General features: G+C 41.5%; 1 protein-coding gene across 2 annotated transcripts; it reads right to left on the bottom strand.

The window, feature by feature from the left end:
- Positions 1-15: 15 nt before the first annotated feature.
- Positions 16-23,911, bottom strand: LOC134461120 (NLR family CARD domain-containing protein 3-like). Of its 2 annotated transcripts, XM_063213883.1 has the most exons (12): positions 23,788-23,911; positions 21,814-21,975; positions 20,675-20,791; positions 17,906-18,022; positions 17,305-17,421; positions 16,601-16,722; positions 6,772-8,566; positions 6,329-6,499; positions 5,294-5,464; positions 5,021-5,194; positions 4,542-4,588; positions 17-1,970 (listed from the first exon to the last, which is right to left on the bottom strand). In XM_063213883.1, the coding sequence occupies exons 2-12, from the start codon at positions 21,945-21,947 to the stop codon at positions 1,429-1,431; spliced, it is 3,507 nt and encodes a 1,168-aa protein (XP_063069953.1). In that variant the 5' UTR covers positions 21,948-21,975; positions 23,788-23,911; the 3' UTR covers positions 17-1,428. The 2 variants fall into 2 exon arrangements, with proteins under 2 accessions (XP_063069954.1, XP_063069953.1); XM_063213884.1 differs by lacking the exon at positions 17,906-18,022 and having other exon boundaries at positions 16-1,970.
- Positions 23,912-24,209: the final 298 nt, after the last annotated feature.

Raw genomic sequence — 24,209 nt, 5'->3', positions numbered from 1 at the left:
AGTTGACGGTAGTTTTACAGTCTAATGTCAATGTAATGACTACAGTGAGATGTAAAGGAGTCTTGAATCTTGAAACCAGGCTTTAAAGTTGGCTGGAACGGTTAGACAAGACTCAGAACTGGGAAACTGATATCGACCTGTTTAGACATATACAGTACTAGTGTTTCAGTTTGAGTAACTTTATTTTTTTGTATGTAGTATATTAAAATAGCCAAAACACAGATAAGATAGTACGTATTCCTTACAGTTGTCTGCAAAAGACATAGGCCTACAAAAAGATACACTTCAGCTTATGACAGGAAAATATATTAAACCAGTGAACACATTTAATCGCCGATTTCCATTAGCCAATCCATTTTTCATGTTTTTGCTACTACCACTGGTGTTACACTCCATTGTGAACCAGTTGGTCATAGTGAGGTGATTAATTAATTTGAAGGCATAGCATTGTGGACCTGTAAAATGGTAACAACCAAAGCCAACCTTTAAATATTACATTAACAAATGAAGATATGTTTTCCTTCTAATAAACATGTATTTAAATAAACAGGGTACATGTACAGGTTGAATATTGACAAAAACAGTATGAAATATTATTTTTCACATTGAGATTCACTGGCCTTGTATCTGGAAAACTGGCTACAACATGCAATGAAAATGACTTCTAGCTGCGTTAGACTCTGGGGCAATATGAGGTATGCTACCTTACAAAAGGAAACAGTGACACTTTAGAATATCAGTCCTTAAAACAGCTTTATAAACACTGTAAATAATCAGCTAACAACAAAATATTTGCAATTCTCTATAAATGAGTAAGAAATATTATGTTAGCACAGCAGACCAAGCACAGGCCCACCAGTCCCGACAGTGTGTCCTCCAAAAATGAAAAGTGTCTGGCAAACACACATCACACTCATCTAGTAGCCAAATCCCACTCTACTCTGCAACCATAGATTGATTCTTACTCATGTACAAACATTTGTAAATTATTTATTTATAATACGTTCCTTGATACAATTAAATGTTGATAACACTTTTTAAGGGACTATTATTCTAAAGTGTTATAGAGGACACTTTAGAGCCCCTGGTGGAGCTGACCACATTATTGCAGTGTTTAGAGTATTTGGATCAAACCCAAAACCTTCTAACCCCAAGAATGAATTGTTCTGACCCCTGAATCAAAATATGTGATGCCTGAAGACATCATATGTCTTTGAGACAAAAAAAGTGTCAGCTAAGTGTAATGTAATACAATGTAATGTAATGATTATGCAAAGGCTCCACAGCACCATTGACCTCTAGTACCCATCTACAGGATAATGCTAAAGCTTATTGTTTTGAAACCAGTGCTGTACAGACGCTAATACATTGACTGTATGGAGTTTGATACCGTGTGATCACAATAGCCAGCGGAAATCACATTCGCTTTCAGGTGGTCTTGCAGAGTGACACCTGTGAATTGGGCCAAACGTACAGCGCCGCACAGAGGGGCTGAGTGAATGCGGAGTGAAACGTGAGGAGGTGGGAGAGCGTGTCGTCAGTGGAGGAGACTCTGTAGAAGGACAGGGTGCCGGCCGGCGTGTCCAGGTAAATGCCTGCTCTTCTGGAGCAGGAGGGAGGGCCTGGGATGTCTGTGCGCTCGTTGTTGTGATACGCGTAAAAGCCTTGAGACGAGTGATACAGCGTCCAGGACTTGTCGTTGCGTCCAAGCAGGCTGTCCACATTCATGCCTCTCTTGCTGATGTCTGGATAAGTCACAGCTATGCGAGCCTCGTCCCCGCTCCACTCCACCTCCCAGTAGCAGCGTCCAGACAGCCTCTCCCTGGACAACACCTGTGGCCAGTAGTCGAACCGGTCGTCGTGCTCAGGGTACGGCTGGTGGTCACTAATCCATGTGGCCGTCCTGTCATGGTCAGATAGAACCAGGTTTCTCTGGGCCGTGTTCACATCCAGCGTCAGGTCACAGGCATCTGCAGGCATCAGAAGTCATAGTAATATAATAATAATAATAATAACGCATTTTATTTAAAAGTAACTTTCAAAACAGACAAGGACACTGTACAAAGACAAGCAATACTACAAAACAAGATAGAGCGGAGGGAGAGAGAGGGAATAGCAATTTGAATAAGATTAGACAGATAAGGAGGGGCAAGATTGTGGATGGCCTTGAATATATGGAGGACAGGGCTGAATAACCGCACAGGCTAGATATGGCTGCAGCCTAGGGGCCCTCACCTGTCAGGGGGCCCCTGATTGGCCCAAAGTGGAAAATTGCACAATATGATGTAATAAAAAAATCTTCTGTCTTTTTGAGTGTATCTATTTTATACTTCTCTTCACAGACATGTTATCCTTAAAGCGATGGTTCGGAGTAGAATCACCCTAATGCCATTTGAACCGTGACACCCATCCACCTTTACACCCGAAGTGTTTTCTGCCGCAGACTTACATCAACAGAGTTGCGTGTTATTCGATGTTTATTCCGGTTAGCTTGACTCAAGCGCATATGGATACTGGGCACCGTCTCCAAACTTTCCCCACAAAAATAACATGTCATTACACCAAACTTCTGCAGTAGCACAAATATGGTCTGTACTCACGAAACGAAGCATTTGGAAGTTTGGAAATAGTCCAGGAGTTTAGTATTATCAACACAAGCTGAATAGCTTCTCTGCTGCTAAAGCTGTGCCAACGTTACTTCCGTCATATGAGACAAGCCCGTAAAAGTCTTCAACAAACTTCCAGACGAGAGTGTTAAAGGAGTTTTCACTGAATTGTGATTAAGGGTTATATTTTCAAGGCAATACTTAAAAGATATTTCAAATCTTACCTACTATCAATTAGACAAGGATTTTCGTTATCAATACTGATGCTGAATTCACTTTTCATTGTGCATATTATGAGCTTCGTTGAGGACTCTTACATGCTTGTCTTAGATGACGGAAGTAACGTTGGCGCAGCTTTAGCAGCAGAGAAGCTATTCGGCTTGTGTTGATGATAATAAACTCCTGGACTATTTCCAAACTTCCAAATGCTTCGTTTCGTGAGTACAGACCATATTTGTGCTACTGCAGAAGTTTGGTGTCATGACATGTTATTTTTGTGGGGAAAGTTTGGAGACGGTGCCCAGTATCCATATGCGCTTGAGTCAAGCTAACCGGAATAAACATCGAATAACACGGCAACTCTGTTGATGTAAGCCTGCGGCAGAAAACACTTCGGGTGTAAAGGTGGATGGGTGTCACGGTTCAAATGGCATTAGGGTGATTCTACTCCGAACCATCGCTTTAATTCCTAGCTCGTAATTCTGAGACTGTGTATGTAAATGTGTCATTAAAATGGGTCCTCCAGGGGGCCCCACAGCGGCCTGTAGCCTAGGGACCCGAGCCATCTTAATCCAGCCCTGATGGAGGAGTAATTTAAGTAATTCTGAACTTGATAGGGAGCCAGTTCTGAACCAGTTGGAGCTCATGAAGGGATTTCTGAGGGGAACCAAAGAGGAGAGAATTACAGTAGCCTAGTCAATGCGGGAGGTGACAAGACTGTGTACAAGAATGGAGGTAGTGGGGGGGGTGAGGGAGGGATGGAGATGGTTAACGTTGCGTAGGTAGAAAGTAAGCAGAACGTGTGGTGTTATTTATATGGGAGTGGAAGGATAGAGCGCCATCAAGGATGACACCTAAGATCTTAACCTGAGGGGAGGGGGAGACAGGAGAGTTGTCAATTAAAAAAAGGAAAAGCTGTCAGCTTTGGATAGGTTGAATTTTGTGTCTACAAGTAGGACTTCCGTTTTGTCACTCTTAAGTTTTAAGAAATGGTAGTGCAATATATTAACAAACAATACAATAATATTATTGTTATATACAATAATGCACACTACACTCTGTTCTCTCTGACTCTCGAAGGAAGTGGTGCTATGCCAGTATTGTTTTGTCATGTTGCCTACCCTGCAGAGACACTCGATTTCTTGTTTTTCAGAACGGAATTAAACATGGATTTGATCAACTGGTCGATCTACGCAATTGTCAACATTAAAGACGGTTCGGGAGACCCCAGCTGTCCAGATGGGTTCACGGCGACTTGCGATTTGAAGGACGCCTTGGCGGAGTAGCTTGTCATGTGCCAGTCACAATGGCCAATGAGAACATACAGGATATTTACTTTTCGGGACGAGGATTTCCGTCCTCTTAATTATTGGATTAATCTTGAGCCAAATTTATCAAATTCATTTTTAAACTGCAGCAGCCACCCACAGCCCCAGGCTGCCTAGGAATGATTGGTAAGGTGGTGCAATACTGTTGATGCTCAGACTTGTGGTTGTGAACCGTGAAGGGACTTTACTTGGATCTATCTATCAATACACTTGTTACACTTACACTATGTATCTATTATTACACTTGCTGATACCTATATCCAAATTGACTAACATTTATATAGGCTCAATTGGTTACAGTTCCATGAACAATGTGAGGGGTTGAATGGCCAGACTGAAGGTTCACTTTAGCCATTTTCTTTGACAAAAACACACACTCATCACTTACATTTTCGCACACCAGGCCGCAATCGGATTTCTGCACAGTGATCAAAGCTGAAGGGAAGAGAAAAAAAAACATTTCATTATGTTGAAACACTGATTTAAAGTGATACTGTCCCGTTTTTGGAATAAGCTCATGTTACACGCACCCTTTAGTTAAATAATTGAGTTTTACCTTTCTCCTGTACTTCCTGCCCTTCTCTGAGTATGGTAGTGCAAATTTTACCTCCAAACTAGCAGTTAACATTGAGCCCTATGAGACCAGTTAGCCACCAGCTGGTCTCATAGGACTCAATGTTAACTGCTAGCATGGAGGTAAAATTTGCACTGCCATACTCAGAGAACGGTTGAAAGTACAAGAGAAAGGTATAACTCAATTATTTAACTCAAGGGGAGGTGTAATATGAGCCTATTTCCAAAAATGGGACAGTATCACTTTAACAACATTCACATTTAGTCCTATGTAGGATTTTTGTCCAATCTTACTTCAGTGTGTGCAATGTCCCATCAGGACACCCCAGTGTTGAAGAGAGAATCTGAATCCCTGATGGTCCAGGGTAGTTGTAGCTCAGATCCAGCTCTGTAAGGTGGGAGGGGTTTGAGGAGAGAGCTGAAGCAAGGTGTTCACAGCCTTTCCCTGAGATCCGACAACCAGACAGCCTGAAAGTACCAGAGCAGAGAGCGGGTTTAGTAATTCTCTTGTTCTGCCCTGCAAAGTCTTTCAACATCTTAAAGAGAGACATACTGTACATCCACTACCTCAGGATCTGCAGTTTGAAGTGAGGAGTGTTGAGTCTGTTAGCAAGATTCTCCACTCCAGAATCCCCCAAGTCATTGTGACTGAGGTGTAGCTCTTTCAGATAGTTCTGTGCCTGGAGGATTTTGCCCACAATACAACCAGCCTCTTCACTGAGTGAACAGTCAACAAGTCTGTAACACAAAAACAAACAGGAACACACATAGCATTCAAAAGTATTTCAATGTTCTGTAAATAATGTACAAGGCAATTCAGTCGTTTGGATGGATGTACCATCTTCATTAGAGTTCAAGAGTAATTGTGGGCTAACTGTCTGCATGAGTGACTTTAAACATGTCTTAATCAAAATCAGTCATATGTATTCACAAATATGCTGTTTGTTTAAAATAAAGCTTTCATTATTCATTTATTGTACAATGTATCTAGTAGGTCCTTGATTTCGCTTAAAATACGTTATAGTACAATATATACTGTACACTTCATAATTTCAGAGGTTGTCTGAAATTGTGAAGTGTATATATTGTAAATAAGTATTTGGGAAAGGTGCCCTCTGGTGCCCACTGTGTATATAGGCCCTACCCTTCACTTTTAATGAGACACCCCCATCCCTCACAGGTATTTAAACCACACCCAGTACACCTGTTCGTTGTTGCACTTGAAAAATGACGAAGGTCCGAAACGTTGTGCAAATAAATCACTGGAAGCATTAACAGTGTTGCGGACTTCTATCATTTATTTGTGTGTGTGGATACCCCAGTAGATCAGTCTTTTCTGAAATGAATACTCAAATCAAGCCCTTTCGGCACCAACAGCCATGTCATGTCCAAAGTGATTAAAATAGCCTTTCTTCCCCATTAGAATGCTCGGTATGAACTGCATTAAATCATCTCGACCATGTCTACATGCATAAATGCATAGAGTTGCCACCATGCGATTGGCTGATCAGAAATTTGCCTCAATGAACAGTTGTAGGTATTCCTAATAAAGTGGCCAGTGAGAGTATATACCCTGTACCCACTATACAAAAATCTACTAACCTCAAGGTCTGCAGTTTACAGTGAGGGTTGCTGAGCGCTGCAGAAAGGGTCTCCACTCCAGAGTCTCCAAGGGCATTGTGACTCACGTCCAGCTCCACTAAGGAGTTATGCGACACCAAACGCCCCCTCAGGGTCTCACAGGAAAGCTTGTTGAGATGGCACCCATCAAGCCTGGAGGATCACATATTTTACACATATAGCACTCTTTGCACAATGTCCATCATTTAAAATATTTTGGGGCATTTTTGCCTGCATTGACATTGTTTGAGCGAGGTGAAGGACTGGGAAATGACCACGGGTCGGAATTGACCCAACTCTCAGGCTCATGGTATGGTGCACTAGCCCACAACTTCCATTTTTAAAACAGTATTAAAAACGTACAGTATTATTAAAATTATTAAAAATGTGTAAAATGTATACAAATGAATAGGCCATCAACTCACTTTGCTTTCTTGGCACAGACCACTGCTGGTAGCAGTCTCCTGCGTCCTTCACTTGTTGTGTTGTACCTCTTCAGGTCAAACTCATCAAGCGTCTCTTCAGACATCAGAAGTACGTGGGCCAGGGCTGAGCAGTGAGCAGGAGACAAGCTCTGCTGGAAATTCTTTGATGTGAGGTACTTCTGAACTTCCTTGTGCATGGACTCGTCGTTCATCTCGAACAAGCAGTGGAAAAGGTTCACACATCTTTCGGGAGAAATATCTTCTCTGTTGAGCTCCTTGACGTACCGACAAATGTTAGTGATACACTCTGCACTGGGGTGTGTGTGATTCAGGAGACCTTGCAAAAGTCTCTGGTTGCGCTCCAGACTGATTCCCAAGAGGAAGCGAAGAAAAAGATCCAGGTGTCCATTGCTGCTTTGGAGGGCTTTGGTGATTGCAAACTTCAAAGACTCCTCCAGGCAGAAAAATATCCCCATCTCCTGCATCTGGTAACTGTAGGAGACAAACACATGGAGGGCTGCCAAAAACTCCTGGACACTCAAATGCACAAAGCAGTAGACCTTCTTCTTTTGAAACACCAGCTCTTCCTTGAAAATCTCGGTACACAGACCAGTGAACGCAGACGTCTTTGAGACATCGATGTCACACTCTCTCAGGTCTTCCTCATAGAACATGAGATTACCATTCTCCAGGTTCTTGAATGCCAGCTTTGCCAACTTCAGTATGATTTCTTTTGGCGATTCAGGAGGTTGTGTTTCCTCTGGTTCAGCTCCTCTCTGATGTATTTGATCCATCCTGGCCTTCTTCCTGCACCCACTGTCTTGATTTTGTGGTTGTTGGTTCTTCCTTGTAGTCTGGAAGAGCAGGAAGTGTATGAATATCTCTGTCAGAGTCCTGGGAATGTAGCCCTGATGAAGTACCTGCTGTAGCACAGTGGCTACGATGCTACAGAAGACTGGGATGTGGCACATGATGTGGAGACACCTGGAGGACTTGATGTGAGCAATGATTTTGTTGGCCTGACTCTGATTGCGGATTCTCTTTTTGAAGTACTTGTCCTTTTGTGAGTCAGTGAAGCCTCGAATTTCAGTCACACGGTCGAAAAACTTGGCTGGGATTTGACCCACTGCGGCTGGACGAGAGGTTACCCAGATGAACGCAGAGGGAAGCAGGTTTCCCTGAATGAGGCTGCTCAACAAATCATCTACTGATGCTGTTTGGGTCACGTCACACACCGACATGTTTGATCGAAAGTTCAGGGACTTACTCTCATCTAAGCCATCAAAGATGAAGGCAACCTGATGATCTCTGTATTCTACCCCATCCTTCAGCTCAGGGTGGAAGGTTTGCAAAAGCGTGTGAAGACTATGCTGATGACTCCTCACCAAATTCAACTCACGGAAAGGAAGGGAAAAGGTGAAATCAATATTCTGATTGGCCACCCCGTCCGTCCAGTCAAGGATGAACTTCTGCACTGAGACCGTTTTTCCAATGCCAGCCACGCCTTTGGTCATCACTGCTCTGATCTTCTTCTGCTGTCCAGGTAAGGGTGTGAAGATGTCATTGCAATGGATAGGCGTGTCCTCAGAGTTCTGTGCTCTTGATGCTGCCTCTACCTGCCAAACCTCATGGTCCTTCTTCTCATTGCACTTCTCCTCTGTGATGTAGAGCTCTGTGAAGACCTCATTGATGGGCACTTGGGACCCTGGCTTGTGAAGGCTTTCGGAAATATTCTGGAATCTTCGCTTTAGGCAGCGTTTGTGGTTGTCTGAAAGTGTCTTCAGTGCTCCACCACCTATAGGCTAGTGACAATGGGCCCAAAAAGGCCTTCGTTTTCGAGATACCCCAACCGGAGGTAGAACAAAACCCAATAATGTTTTTCCTCATCTCTAAGGTGTCCCATACATGAAAATGATTCTTGGCCAAAGTGATTTTAATGCTAAGCCTAAAAATGTTACACATTTCCATATGCACCTCCAAACAAAAAAAGGACCCAAAATGTGACTTCTCCGTATGGGAGTAGATATACAAAAAAACATGCAGAAAATTACCAGAAGCTCTGAGAGCTTTGAGAATTGGTATGCTTGTGCCCAGGGGCTACCTGCACCAGATAGAAGTGGTTGTATTGGACCATCTTGATGTATGAAAGAGATATAGGCATTTAATCACACACCTAAAATAGGCGGAAAATGAAAAAAAGTGATATTTATACAGAATGTCATCATTTACATTGTAATTACTTTGTCAGGGAATGTCATATGCACACATATGATATCTTGATGGAAAGGTGAGATTGTTCTGAATCCAGCAATACCTCATATGTATATATTTTCTGAATAGTAAAGATGGCATATCGTTCAATGTATGAGGTGCCCAGAATGAAAAAAAATCGAAAAGGAGTTACAGGACCTATTTCAATACACTTTAGTGGTGACAGGAATGCTCACAATTGTATTACAGTATATTACTTCAAATAAACTTATTATTGTTGTGTGGTGCTATAGATTATGCTTGAATGAAGAATCAGATTAGGGTGAAAATATATTTATCACTAGTGTGTATGTATATACACGTATATATATATATATATATATATATATATATATATATAGCCTATATATATATAATATCATTTCTTGCACATTGACATTGTTAAGATGGAAAATGCAGTGACTCCACCTACTTCCAATGCCTTGCAACTAGCTCATCAGAATATTGAATCACTCCTTTCAGGTAGATATGATAGAGGAAGGGGAAATAGAGTGGATGTTATTCAGTTTGTTCAGAAATCTTTTATCTTCCACGAAGTGGAGGTCTCCGGTTCTTCTTCCATGAAAGAGCTAGCTTTCCTTATCAGTCTTTCAAGACACCCAATACCCCCTCTTCATTGTGCTCCCTCCCCAGCACACCACTGCATAGAAAAGGACACATACTGGCTTCAACAGTCTCATAGAACATATTAAGGAGTTTATAGCAGACAAGTATAGCCAATACTGTATACTGTATGCTTCTAAAAGGCATCTTTGGCTGACAAGTCCAGTTTGTTGTCTTGTTATACGCTGAAATACTGAGATGTGCTTACAATCTCCACTTCATCAACCTCAATTTAGATTGGTTGCAGAGCGGGCTTAGACCTCCAAAAGTCCACCTTCATCTGCTTGGTCTTAGTGCTGAGTTGTAGGTGCATTACACCACTGCAAAGCCCTGTACTCCTGTATTCCCTCCTGCCTTAATACAGCCTACAATTGTATTATCATCCAAGAATGTCTGCATGTGGTATGTGCCTGTGTTGTAAATATGTTAAGTCCGATGTGTACAAAGTGAACAGGAGAGGAGGGAGCACAGTTCCCCAGGCTGCTTTAGTACCACATACTACAGTGTCCAAGAGGCAATCTTTCAGTTTGACAAACTGTGGCCACTCTGTTAGTGTGATCAAGTGCACAAGGAGGGCATCCAAACCCAGGAGCCTCTCTCCAAATGGAGGGTTGGATGTTGTAGAAAGCGCTGGAAAAGTAAAGGAACATGACTATATGTCCTGTGCAATAGGTATGTGATGGCATCATCCACTCCAACCTTCTCCTGGTATGAAAACTGTACTAGATCCAGTGCATGACTTACTGCAGTCTGAGTGTATGTAACAGCATTGTCTTCATTACATTACATTACATTTCACTTAGCTGACGCTTTCATTTTATTCAAAGCGACTTACATTTATTATTTGTCAGGGTATTGGTTACAGTCCCTGGAGCAATGTGGGGTTAGGTGCCTTGCTCAAGGTCACTTCAGCCATGGAGATGTAGGGAGAGGTCAGGTGGGATTTGAACCTGCAACCCTCAGATTGAAAGACCAACTCTCTAACCACTAGGCCAGTGTTTCCCAACCAGGGGTACGTGTACCACTAGGGGTACGGAGGCACACTACAGGGGGTACGTGGGGAAAGTGTAATGATAACAAATGTATGGGAAATACAGTGGTCACATTGGGAAAGAGGATATGGAGTATGAGTTAGGGGGTACTTCTTGTATGACAAAAAGGCTCAGGGGATACGCAATACAGAAAAGGTTGGGAAACACTGCACAATGCCACGGCTGCCCCACGGCTGTCTTCGTGCTGCGTGAAGGGAGGGCCTCTCGGTTTAAGTTGTTTATCTCTTTTGGATGTGGCTTTTTGGGGACCAGGATAAGGCATAATGTGTTCAGAGTTGGTGCCTTACTAAGATGTACACTCGGCTGAATAAATATTCCAGCAGCTCAGCCACTTCAGCACCACAGGTCTTTAGCAGTCTTGGTGATGTCCTATCCAGTTAATGGGCTTTAACCAGGTCTGCTGTGATTATAGAGAGGAGGGAGGGAGGAGGTGCTGGGTGGTGGTAGTGTGATAAATAAAGACTGCTCCTGGAAGGAGCAATGATTTATGTTTACATACAAATGGTATGTGTATTACCAAAGCCTGACAGCAGGAAGCCAAGGCATTTTATTTCATGAGCCTACTGAAATAAACAGGGAGGGGAATAGCAAACATATTCAGTGAATTCAAAAGTTCATAGATCCATGCACAGCTTCTTCATTAGGTTCACTCAGGCATTACCTGACATCACTCAGGTGTGGCTTAATACCATCATGTAGGAGCGGGAAAGGATCTATTCTGCACACTGCTTGCAAAAGACTTCATTTATTTGGAGCAACGTTTCGAACATAGATCTGAAGAAGTTTTTTGATTTGGCATCTGCTGATGCTTTTCTGCTGGATGTGCGCGCTTTCCACTACACTCTTAATACCATCATGTCACATGTTAGTGAATTATTTGTTTCATAGCTTATTTTAAATTGATTAACCCACTTTCTGCCATTAAATGTTAGTGAAGTCATAAAGCACCATATCTGTAGCCTACTGGTGACATTTCACTTAACTTATCCATGTCATCTGATGACTATATGGCTGGATTGACCAAGTAAAGAACTATGATGTCTCACACTTTTCTTCATTCGGTAGCAGATCGTTTTATTTTTACAATATCATTTTGGCAAATCATTTTTGGCAAATAGGCGGAAAGGTAAGGCTAGGGTATGTTTGTTAAACTAAGGGAAATAACAGTGTGTCAAATACACCAGCAACCACATCATATTCTACAGCTAAGCAAATTGTTTGGCTGGACCTGGAAGAAAGGGCCAACCAAAGTGCAAGTCAGAAGAGTAATGACGTTATCTATCCTGGTCCATTTGCTAAATGTAGGCTTAATACAATTAATTGGGAACAAGGCATCGGAGGTAGACCACACTGGGCATTCCTTTAATGTGCCATGGTCAAGACCCCTCAACTCAAATCCTCTCAGGGGTAACAAGGTTCTGTGCTAGGCCCCTCTGTCTTTGCCATCTTTATCTCATCTCACTGGGCAATGTTGTCCACTCACCCTGCTCCCTGCTATGTTGATGATAAACACCTGTCTGCCCAGCGAGATAACTCCATAGTTTCTGTGTGTACACTACAAACATTTCAGAACATCTCTTTCACCTCTAGATGTCTAATTACCTTTGTACCATTTCAAGCTATGCATTCAATGTCTACAACTTGAATTACAATAAATAGCTGGGAAAATTAGGGTGTTATAATGCTCTAATGCATTGTCTTGGTTCCGCCTTTTTGCAATGTCTATGTGTCTATCTGCCTGTCTCTCAGACCTGGCCAATAGATGAAGCAACACCACCATCATCTGCCATTATATCAAGCAAGACATGAGGTCAACCACTGTTACCCCAGAAAACGCTACATAAACCTGGGTGTTATTATTTATGACTGCCCATCATTTATGAAAACACTGCTTAAATTACTGATGCTCTTTTGCACTGTTCAATATACAGAAAATCAGACTGTACCTGACCCAATATGCCACTCAGGTTCTGTACCTTGAGTGCAATTCTCTCCTGGAAGGAACTGTTTCATTTTATCTGAGGCTGCACTAAAACGTAATGTTGCTTCACAATACTGTAACACCAACAGTCTGGCCTTTGCCTCTGACAAGGTAATCCGAATGGTCTGACAAGTTACTAGCTGATACAAGAGTTTGGTCATCCCCCTCAACTTTTAAGAAGCTGAAAACACACATATCACACATAGCATACACATATCTTCTAGGAGTATTTATCTTCATGCTCAACTCTTATAACCCTATATATACAGTATAAGCCTGCACTCTGTATTTTCCACACACACTGAATGTAGCCATTGGATAAAAGAGTCAGGGAAATGTAATGAACTTAAATTCTCTATACTGACCAGATCTAGACAGGGTGAGATGGCATTTAGTCATTATGCAAAATGCTGGAACCAGCTTCCTGTCCAAATTAGAACTGCCCCGATAGTATCTTATTTTAAAAAGAAATGTGAAAAGGTTTATTCTCATCTGCCTTAAGTGATACAGTACAGTACACAATGCATCCTTTCTTCTCTCTTCTCTTTCTCTAATCGTTAGGACATTGAATGGCAATTTTGTATCATGATGTACTTTGATTGATTGATCGATTTTATTGATTTAGGTTTATCAATGCCATTACGATACCTGTATACATCAGTGGTATGTTGGTGCAGTGTATCTCTGGTACGCTATATTATTGTAAGGAAGTTTTAAGAACAAATATCCTTATACCATATAGTTCCCTTACTGTGTTGTATTGGTTAATAATATTACAGGCCTACTTAAATATATACTAGGCTTCAGAGCACCACTACGGTTAATTAATGAACCAGCCTTTGAACTTTTATATCTATGGAATAGACTGGTTCATTTTCTTTCTTTTTTGGACACATTATGTATTGAATGGTGTACCATCATCAATGTTGAGAATATATATTAGGTAATGTTAAATTCAGCACAATCTCATCTTTTCCAGCTTTACAATTGCCTACAGATGCAAGAAATATATAAATATATATATAGCTGGCTCTTTCATGGGAGAAGAACTGGAGAGCTTCACTTCGTGGAAGATAAAAGATCTCTGAACAAATTGAATAACATCCACTCTATTTCCCCTTCCTCTATCATATCTACCTGAAAGGAGTGATGCAATATTCTGATGAGCTAGTTGCAAGGCATTGGAAGTAGGTGGAGTCATTGCATTTTCCAGCTTAACAATACCTACAGATGTGCAAGAAATTATATATATACTGTATATATATATATACACTAGTGATTAAATATATTTTCACCCTAATCTGATTCTTCATTCAAGCATAATCTCTAGCACCACAGACTAATAATAAGTTTATTTGAAGTAATATAGCCTACTGTAATACAATTGTGAGCATTCCTTTAAGTGCATTGAAATAGGTCCTGTAACTCCCTTTCGATTTTTTTCATTCTGGGCACCTCATGCATTGAACAATATGCCATCTTTAATATTCAGAAAATATATACATATGAGGTATTGCTGGATTCAGAACAATCTCACCTTTCCATCAAGATATCATATGTGTGCATATGACATTCCCTGACAAAGCAATTACAATGTAAATGATGACATTCTGTATAAATATCACTTTTTTTCATTTTCCGCCTATTTTAGGTGTGTGATTAAATGCCTATATCTCTTTCATACATCAAGATGGTCCAATACAACCACTTCTATCTGGTGCAGGTAGCCCCTGGGCACAAGCATACCAATTCTCAAAGCTCTCAGAGCTTCTGGTCATTTTCTGCATGTTTTTTTGTATATCTACTCCCATACGGAGAAGTCACATTTTGGGTCCTTTTTTTGTTTGGAGGTGCATATGGAAATGTGTAAAATTTTTAGGCTTAGCATTAAAATCACTATGGCCAAGAATCATTTTCATGTATGGGACACCTTAGAGATGAGGAAAAACATTATTGGGTTTTGTTCTACCTCCGGTTGGGGTGTCTCCAAATTTTGAGGCCATTGTCACTAGCCTACTATGCAGCATTCACCAAACAAAACAAAACCAAAACATGTTATTAAAGCTCCGATAAATGTAACATTATAATATGCATGCAGGGTGCAGAGGGGCCCCAGAATTGGGTCCTCATTACATTGTATGTATTGGATCGGGGGCCCTGTCAAATTACCTGGCCATATATACATGCTTCTGCATTGATTGGACGGACAGGGTGGCCAATCAGAATATAGATTTCATCTTCTCCCTTCCTTTCTGTGAGTTGAATTTGGTGAGGAGTCCACAGGTCCCCATCTTTTCGCTCTCACATCAATAACTTAACACGGTCTTCATATTTTCACCTACGCAACATAAATCGTCTTCGGCCCTCCCTTTGCTCCCACTCAACATCTGTCCTTGTACATAGTCTTGCCACCTCCTATATTGCTCATTGTAATTCTTTTCTCTTTGGTCTTCCACACAAATCCCTCCATAAACTCCAATTAGTCTAGAACTCATTACCAAATCCCCCGTCATTTCATCACATCACATCACATTACACCTTCACTGGCTCTCTGTTTGACATCTTCAAGGCTATCCACAAACTTGAACCTAACTACCTGTCTGATCTTCCCAACAGTGCTACCCCCTACCACTCCCTCAGATCCTCATCCACTATCCTCCCCCACTCCCCTCTGTACTAGTTTTCAGTTTCTCTGCTCCCAAACTCTGTTACTCTATTCCCCCATATTACATCCATAACATCAGCTCTCTTCCCCTTTTTAAATCCAGACTCCACAACTATTACATTTTATTGCAGCCACAGTACTATTCACCGCTATTTCATATCAGGGGGAAATGTGACACACTACCATCACGTTATGGCAGGCACAATGCTACTCACTGCTATTTCATGTTGTAACTATACTCTATTACACATTATTGCAGGCAGAGTACTAATCCTGTTAGATTGCTGACTTAATGCTTTTAGCACAGTGATACTAATGACATCATCATTTATACTGCCCCTGATAACTTCAGCATTATTATAACCCTGTAGGTAGAGTAGCACTTTAGATAAAGACACATAATCATGAGTTAGATACTTAGGTTTATCAGTTGCAAACTATGCATTTATTATTTCATTAGTAATCACCAATATTAATCATAAATTAATACCTCATTTGGCGAGACATTCTACTATTACTACACCCTTAACTAAGCCATTCATGGTTGCAGCGTGTAAATTATGATGGAAATGTGCACAGCTGAAAATAATGGATCTAGTATTATCAAAAAATTGTGTAAGATACATCAAGCCTGTACATTTCCTGGATCCATGCGATGTCAGGTGAATGGCCCTTCAGGACTAGCCTGGGCGAATAGCCGACTGTTGACTTTGTCAATGATGTGCGGAGGCAAAATTTGTGGGCGGAGCACATAGGATGGAGTCGCCAGGCTACTTCAGGACAGTCGTTCTTTAAAAAAAAATCTTAAATACACACTAAAAATTATTTAAATGATTAATTACAATGATTCTTGCTCAAGACATTAATCAAATCCTTAATGACTTTACATGGGGACCAACATTTGAATAATTTGGTCTTGATTTGGCCTAATGTTCGCAGCAGAATTACAACCTCAATACAAACAAAATTCCATGCACCCCCTGAAATCTCTGACACGCCCCCACGGGTTGGCTCACCCCAGGTTAAGAATCACTGCTTTAGTAGACCTTCAGTTAGGAGACCATTGGAGACTAAAGAATAAATGGAGTTCCTTTAGCGCTGTCGATGGCAAGCCGTCTCCAAACGCCACAGGAAGATAAGAAGAAGGAGGGGACAACGGCCCATAAGAAGACCAAACTTGAGAACGTTCTTTTGGATGGGGTAGGCGGAGTTTGGGTTATCTTACTCTACTGGACTATTCTGTGGTATTATCTTCACCTGTATGTTGTGTTGGCTGTGGATGGTTGCTCTCTGGACTGCGTGTGTGGTGGGGTGGAAGTGACTGGCTCCTCTCAGCTTTTCTCAGCGGGGAAACGGTGTGCTCCTCTGACTTCCCCTTACTACAAAAATCATAGAAAGGTACAGAAGATGTGTAAGAATACAAGTTACAGAGAAAACAACAACACACATAATACTCCAATTTTGGATATGCCAGGTTTTTTTGTGGAGACAAACCTGTTTGGGACATGTATCATGTATCAGATAACATACATTTTTGGCATGACCACATGACTGTACAGATGCAACATGTGGAAACAAGAACACACACACACACACACACACACACACACACACACACACACACACACACACACACACACACACACACACACACACACACACACACACACACACACACGTCAGTCGACGACAGTCAGCCGACGACGCAACGGCAGTCAGTGCGACTATTGTATGGATTTTTTTGTTGGTTTGCTTTAAGTGGACTATCTAACGAGCATATTCATTGCAGCATATACAGTACACCACCAATTGTTAATTAATGGTCATTAGATGCTGTTGTGCCACCTGGCGTCTGAGCCCAAAAAAACCCATCTATGACCCAGATACACACACATGTACACTCTCTCTCACACACACACAGTAATGAAATGAATGAATGAATGAATGAATGAATGACTCACCGCAGCGGAGGGCGTCCATCCGTCTCAGTGGTCATGTTGGGAGGTTTATCTATGGAGGCTTCACTCCTCATAGACACAAGACTGGACACTGGAGATGCAGCTCTCTGGACCTCAGACCTACACACACACATGGATGGACAGAAAAGGATGAGGGAGTGAATGAGAGAGTGAGTGAGAGAATAATGAATGAATGAATCAATTAATTAATGATACATTTACTGCAGATGAGAGGACAGCAGGGCTCAGAGAGAGAGAGAGAGTGAGTAAATGAATGAATGATTGAATGAATGATTGAACGGATGATGAGTGAATGCTGAGTGAATGCTTGAGTGAATGAGAGAATGAATGTGTGCATGAATGAGTGACAGAATGGATGAGTAGTTGTATGAACGAATGAATGAATGGTACATACTGCAGATCAGAAGAGAGGGGCAGGCTGAGTGAGTGAGTGAATGCATGAATGAATGAATGAAATAATGAATAACTGAATGAATGAATGTGTGAGTGAATGCATGAATGAATGAATGAAATAATGAATAACTGAATGAATGAATGTGTGAGTGAATGTATGAATGCATGAATGAATGAATGAGTAACTCACTGCATATGAGGGTGTCCATCCGTCTCAGTGGTCATGTTGGGAGGTTTATCTATGGAGGCTTCACTCCTCATAGACACAAGACTGGACACTGGAGATGCAGCTCTCTGGACCTCTGACCTACACACACACATGGAGAGAGCAGGATGAGGGAGTGAATACATGAATGCAGTGGCGTGCACAGACATTTTGGGGTACAGGTGCTGTGTGTGTGCGTGGGGGGAGGGGGGGGGGATGGGTTGGAGTTGTTGGGGGCATGTGGAACTTCCTTCTGCCTTACTAGGCTATAGAAGCTATATTCTGTATTACTGTCACATGCCTTTGATGCATTTGTAGATTATCGTGTTAACATAGACCACAGTCACAAAAAAACATTAAAAAATAACTTTCACAAAGGGCATTTCTTTTGTCCAGAAGGGCAAAGGGACAGGTACTTAAGCACCACGTCATCCCTATCTGTGCACATGAATGAAGCAATCAATGTATGAGTGAATAATTGAGTGACTTAAAGAAACACTATGCAACTTTTTCATAGTCATGAAATGGCTTGGAAATCAAGGTTTTGCTTGACTGACCCGTTATGGCGAAAATGGCAAATTTTCCATCACCTTCTGGTGGTCGTGCTCCGAAACAGCACTTGCAGTTTTGCCTGGTGGCGCCGCGCCCTTTGTTGTGGAATTTGCGGCGGCTAGGGGCGTCTAGATTTTTATGCTGTATGAGCGTAACGAGACCCATTCCCCCTTCGTTTGCTAAGCAGCAGCAGCTCGCTGAAAGCTGGCTATGTACTGGCTAGCAGCTTGTAAAATATCACACTGGCATGCAGCCTCCTCATTTAGTTTAAAAAGCTACACAAATGTATACATACGAGTTGAAATCTGATGGCGCACATTTTACTTCATGTCAAAGGACACAATCAGTCGAGCGAGGCTAAATACAGCTCCAGGCCTTTTTATTAGAATACCATGAAAAAGTTGATTTATTTCCATAATTCCATCAATAATGTTAAACTGTCATGGATTGTAGATTCATGGCCCAGTTTTTTAACTATTCCAATCATTATTATTTTATTTTTTTTATACTTTGGCCTTCCAGCTCATAAAACCCATGAATTGGGGAATTCACATTATTAGAATATTGTTATAAAATCACATTTTTCTTCATCAAAATTCGGGTCACATTAAATCAGTTGAAATTTGGTACTTTCTACATAACATGCAACGGTCAATACTTGGTTAGGACATTCTCTGTCTTCATAATGGCCATGATGCGTTTAACATTGAAGTCAATGGCAAAAACAGTGCATGGGAGTTATGGAAGCCCAGATATTCTTGATGCTTTGCTGTCAGCTGTTCTTGTTTGTTGACCTGGTGCCCCACACTTCCCTCTTCAATATACCCGAAGATTTCCATGCCACGTTTTGGTGTTAACTCACCAGTTTAATTCTAACTCAACAGAAATTAAACCCCATTCATTTTCAATGGGGTTTCATTTCTGGTTATTTAGAATTAAACTGGTGAGTTAGCGCCAAAACGTGGCATGGAAATCTACAGGGTATATTGAAGAGTGAAGTGTGGGGTACCAGGTCAACAAACAAGAACAGCTGACAGCAAAGCATCAAGGATATCTGGGCTTCCATAACTCCCATGCACTGTTTTTGCCATTGACTTCAATGTTAAACGCATCATGGCCATTATGAAGACAGAGAATGTCCTAACCAAGTATTGACCATTGCATGTTATGTAGAAAGTACCAAATTTCAACTGATTTAATGTGACCCGAATTTTGATGAAGAAAAATGTGATTTTATAACAATATTCTAATAATGCGAATTCCCCAATTCATGGTTTTTTTTAGCTGGAAGGCCAACGTATATAAAAAGAAAAAAAATAATGATTGGAATAGTTAAAAAACTGGGCCATGAATCTACAATCCATGACAGTTTAACATTATTGATGGAATTATGGAAATAAATCAACTTTTTCATGGTATTCTAATAAAAAGGCCTGGAGCTGTATATTGTTGCCGATCAAGAGGAGACAAAATGTGATCTCTAGCCGGCTTATGGATGTCCACTTTCACTTTCAACACCACACAAGATAAAAACGCGCCTTGTGACCTCGACTTCGAAATATTTATTATTACAACAAAATAAGCAAAAGCCTTTTGTCTCCTCGTTCTTCTAATGTACAGGTACGATATAGTTAGGTGTACTGGAAATGTGAAATAAAGATGGGGATATCTGCCGGGAACAAGTGGATCAAATAATATCCATCTGAAGGAAGTGCAAACATGATTGCAGTTGTGTGAAGTGAAGACGAAGCAGCGAACTCATAAGCAAGGGGGGGAATCGCACATATGATAAAGCCCCTTAGAAGTGGAGAGAGCTGAATGCAAGGAAGGGAATCTGGCTAATTACAAAAGACGAAGAAATTTAATTTGCACATAATCTCAAAGCCAATGTCTGTCTAATTTAGTTCAATGCACATTTTTGGCAGAACCACTAGAGGCCACTATAAAGTTGTTTATATCAGTGTGTTAATGTCAAAGTTGTCATAGGATATCTTTAAGGCATGTGATCAGGTTCAGCAGGCTGAGTGGGTAGAAAGATCATTGACTGTCTCTGCAGTGTTGTTTGTCATTTGACAGTGGGTATGATGAGAGATGGGATCAGGGTTAGACAGAAAGTGGAAGGAAGAAAGAAAGAAAGAAAGAAAGAAAGAAAGAAAGAAAGAAAGAAAGAAAGAAAGAAAGAAAGAAAGAATGACAACTCACTGCAGACGAGGGCGTCCATCCGTCTCAGTGGTCATGTTGGGAGGCATAATTATGGAGGCTTCACTCCTCATAGACACAAGACTGGACACTGGAGATGCAGCTCTCTGGACCTCAGACCTACACACACACATGGATGGACAGAACAGGATGAGGGAGTGAATACATGAATGAGATAGAGAGAGAGACACAGAGAGAGAGACACAGAGAGAGAGAGAGAGAGAGAGAGAGAGAGAGAGAGAGAGAGAGAGAGAGAGAGTCAATGAGAAAAGAATGAATGAATGACTGTAATTAATTATTTTACTGATACATTTAATGCAGATGAGAGGGGGCTCAGAGAGTGTGTGAGTGAGTGAGAGAAAGGATTAATGACTGCATGAATGAATGAATGAATGAATGAATGAATGAATTTCTTAATTAATGATGAGTGAATGTTTGAGTGAGTGAGAGGAAGAATGTGTGCATGAATGAATGACAAAATGGATGAGCAATTGAATGACCAGATGAATAAATGGTACATACAGCAGATGAGAGGGGCAAGCTGAGTGAGTGAGTAACCAGTAAATTAAATGTGTGAGTGAAAGAATGAATAAATAAATTAAGAAATGATTAACTCACTGCAGACGATGAATGAATGAATGAAGGAAGGAAGGAAGGAAGGAATGAATGACGGAATGATTAACTCACCGCAGACGAGGGTGTCCATCCGTCTCAGTGGTCATGTTGGGAGGCATAATTATGGAGGCTTCACTCCTCATAGACACAAGACTGGACACTGGAGATGCAGCTCTCTGGACCTCTGACCTACACACACACATGGAGAGAGCAGGATGAGGGACTAATTGAATAGCAGAGTGAGTGAATACATGAAGACGTGTGTGTGTGTGTGTGTGTGTGTGTGTGTGTGTGTGTGTGTGTGCGTGCTAACTCGCCCTTCGTCAGAATGTGTCTTTGAGATAACATCTGTGTATTTGCTTGACACGGTTACACAGATGTCAGACAAGTGTATGTGAGTGTGCGTACGTACGTGTGTGTGTGTGTGTGTGTGTGTGTGTGTGTGTGTGTGTGTGTGTGTGTGTGTGTGTGTGTGTGTGTGTGTGTGTGTGTGTGTGTGTGTGTGTGTGTGTGTGTGTGTGGCTCACCCTTCATCAGAATGTGTCGGTGTGATAACATCAGTGTTCTTGCTTGTCGTGGTCACACAGGTGTGTGGAGAAGACTCTGGTGTGAGAGTCTCACTGTGGCCCTCAGCCTCCTCTCTCTCCTGAGAGACACTCATCCTAGCTGCAACCAGGTGTACTCTACACCTGACAGACACACGCAAAGTAAAATACACAGTATTAATTCAACACTTAGAGAGTACCCTGAAACCAAATACACTCTAGTTTAGTGTTTCTTAACCCTCTGAGGTCTAAGGCCTTTCAGAGGCTTTTAGGCTGCTTGCACCACCCTGACATTTTTAAGTATTTTATTTCATATATATATATATATATATATATGGAACCTGGAAGGTCTGAGGTTTCTAATGGTGTGACTTATATGCTTCAATGACAAAAACTCACAGAGTTACAGATTTGTTTTCTGAGACAGATTGCCCTCTGAAGGGCACTCGGACCTCAGNGGGTTAACAGGGGTCTAAAGCCCCCCATGGGGTGTTGAGGAGTCCTACGGTAGGATAGGGGGCGCTGAGAAGAAGACAGTTGTGCTTAGTTGGTATTGGGGGGCATTCAACTGTTTTTTTTTTACTGAGGGGAACCTTGGCAGGCTCATGAGGTCAAGGGTGCGTTTGCTCAAAAAAAGGTTGAGAACCACAGCTCATGATGATGTTTCATCAACTCGGTTACATCAACACTGAATTTTTACTGTGCACACGTCAACATGCTGAGTTATGTTCACTGGTGATACAGTACAGTAGACAACAAAAGGGGTGTTGAATGTTTGTGAAGAAAATGGGACTTGAAATACAAGCCTTTGTCCTACTCCATGCACTGAAGCAGGGGGTGATGACATATCTGCATTGTAAAGTTCTCTCTCTCTGTCTCTATCTCTGTCTCTATCTCTCTCTCATTCTCGCTCTCTCTCTCTATTGCTCCTCACCTCTTTCAGTAGCCTCTTGCAGATGGACGTTGTAATTAACTAATTACAACATCAAATAGGCCATCAGATATATTGCCTGGTCTGTTTGTAACAACAAAAATACATAGGCCTACCTGTATAGATTTATTAGAAGTATTCAGCAAAATCAATAATTCCCTGGGCATGTATTCACAAAGCTTTTGATCTTTGCCAACAAGGCCTTTATAATTGTCATAATGAGGTTCTAGGAAGCCAGATGTTATATAAATCACATACAAAGGTAATTGGGCTAACGTCAAGTACCAAAATCACTAAAAGAGGAAACGAAATGAAGGGAGAACAAATGAAATTAAAAGAAAAGAAAAGTAAAGAAAAATAAAGAAAGGAAAAGAAGAGGAAAGAAAATGAAATAGGCCTAATTATTTTGTAACGTTTGTAAAAGTAGGCCTAGACAACTTTGGGTAGAAATGCGGCAGAGCAACTTTCAATAGTGGAGTTATTTGTCTCTGCTTAGACTTTTTCACTTCGCCCGTGCGTCACACAGCAAACAGTTTGGCCAGGGCGCGGTCAGGATCTTTCCTAATAGAACTGGCATTCCCAAATAGGGAAGAGTGCCATATTTAGGCCTACATCACTGCAGTGTTTCAGTTCACATCAATCAATGCACAACGCAAATATGCACAATGGCGTAGGCTGGGCAACACAATCAAAAAGTTTCATCAGGCCAACAGTTTCATCTAGCAGGTATACTTTCATGTTCGGGTAAAACGACTTTTTAATATGACGCACTAATTGACTGCAATTTCCCGAGGTCAAAAATCTGTGTCTAAAGTAGGGCCTTCATAGACGTACATTTCTGTAGTTCGTCGTCTTTTTCTTTAGCACGAGCCGACGTTGTCGTCTTGGAACCTTTCCCATTTTCATCCGTGTTTGAGAAAGCTCGTCTGCGCTTGGGCGTCGTTACGAACAGCACTAGCCTACGCCTCTCATCTTTCATTGTCACAGCAATCACAAAATCGTCATAGAAAAAATGGAATACTTACCATGACACACGTCTTATTCCTGTAAACTACAGCTAAATAATAGGCCTAGCGGTTGCCAACTGTATACTGACAAATAGGCAGCATCTCGGAGTGCTGCGGGCAGTGCGAGTTGGATAGCTGAAGTACAAACTTTCGCTTTTGGTTTTGCACGACAGCGTCATGGTAACCACTGTGGGTGGTGGAGCTTTTACCGTCGGTGAACCGAGCCAACTAACCACGGGGGTCGCTGTGCACTACTCACTATTGAATTCTGAAATGAACACTGGTTAACTTTGTGTTGTTCCAAATCAACACACCTTCAGTTCATATTACTCTCTCTCTCTCTCTCTCTCTCTCTCTCTCTCTCTCTCTCTCTCTCTCTCTCTCTCTCTGTCTCTCTCTGTCTCTCTCTCTCTCTCTCTCTCTCTCTCTCACACACACAC

The sequence above is a fragment of the Engraulis encrasicolus genome, chromosome 13 (genome assembly GCF_034702125.1).
Source record: "Engraulis encrasicolus isolate BLACKSEA-1 chromosome 13, IST_EnEncr_1.0, whole genome shotgun sequence".
NCBI lineage: Eukaryota > Metazoa > Chordata > Actinopteri > Clupeiformes > Engraulidae > Engraulis > Engraulis encrasicolus.
This window is presented reverse-complemented; position numbering and strand designations above follow the sequence as displayed.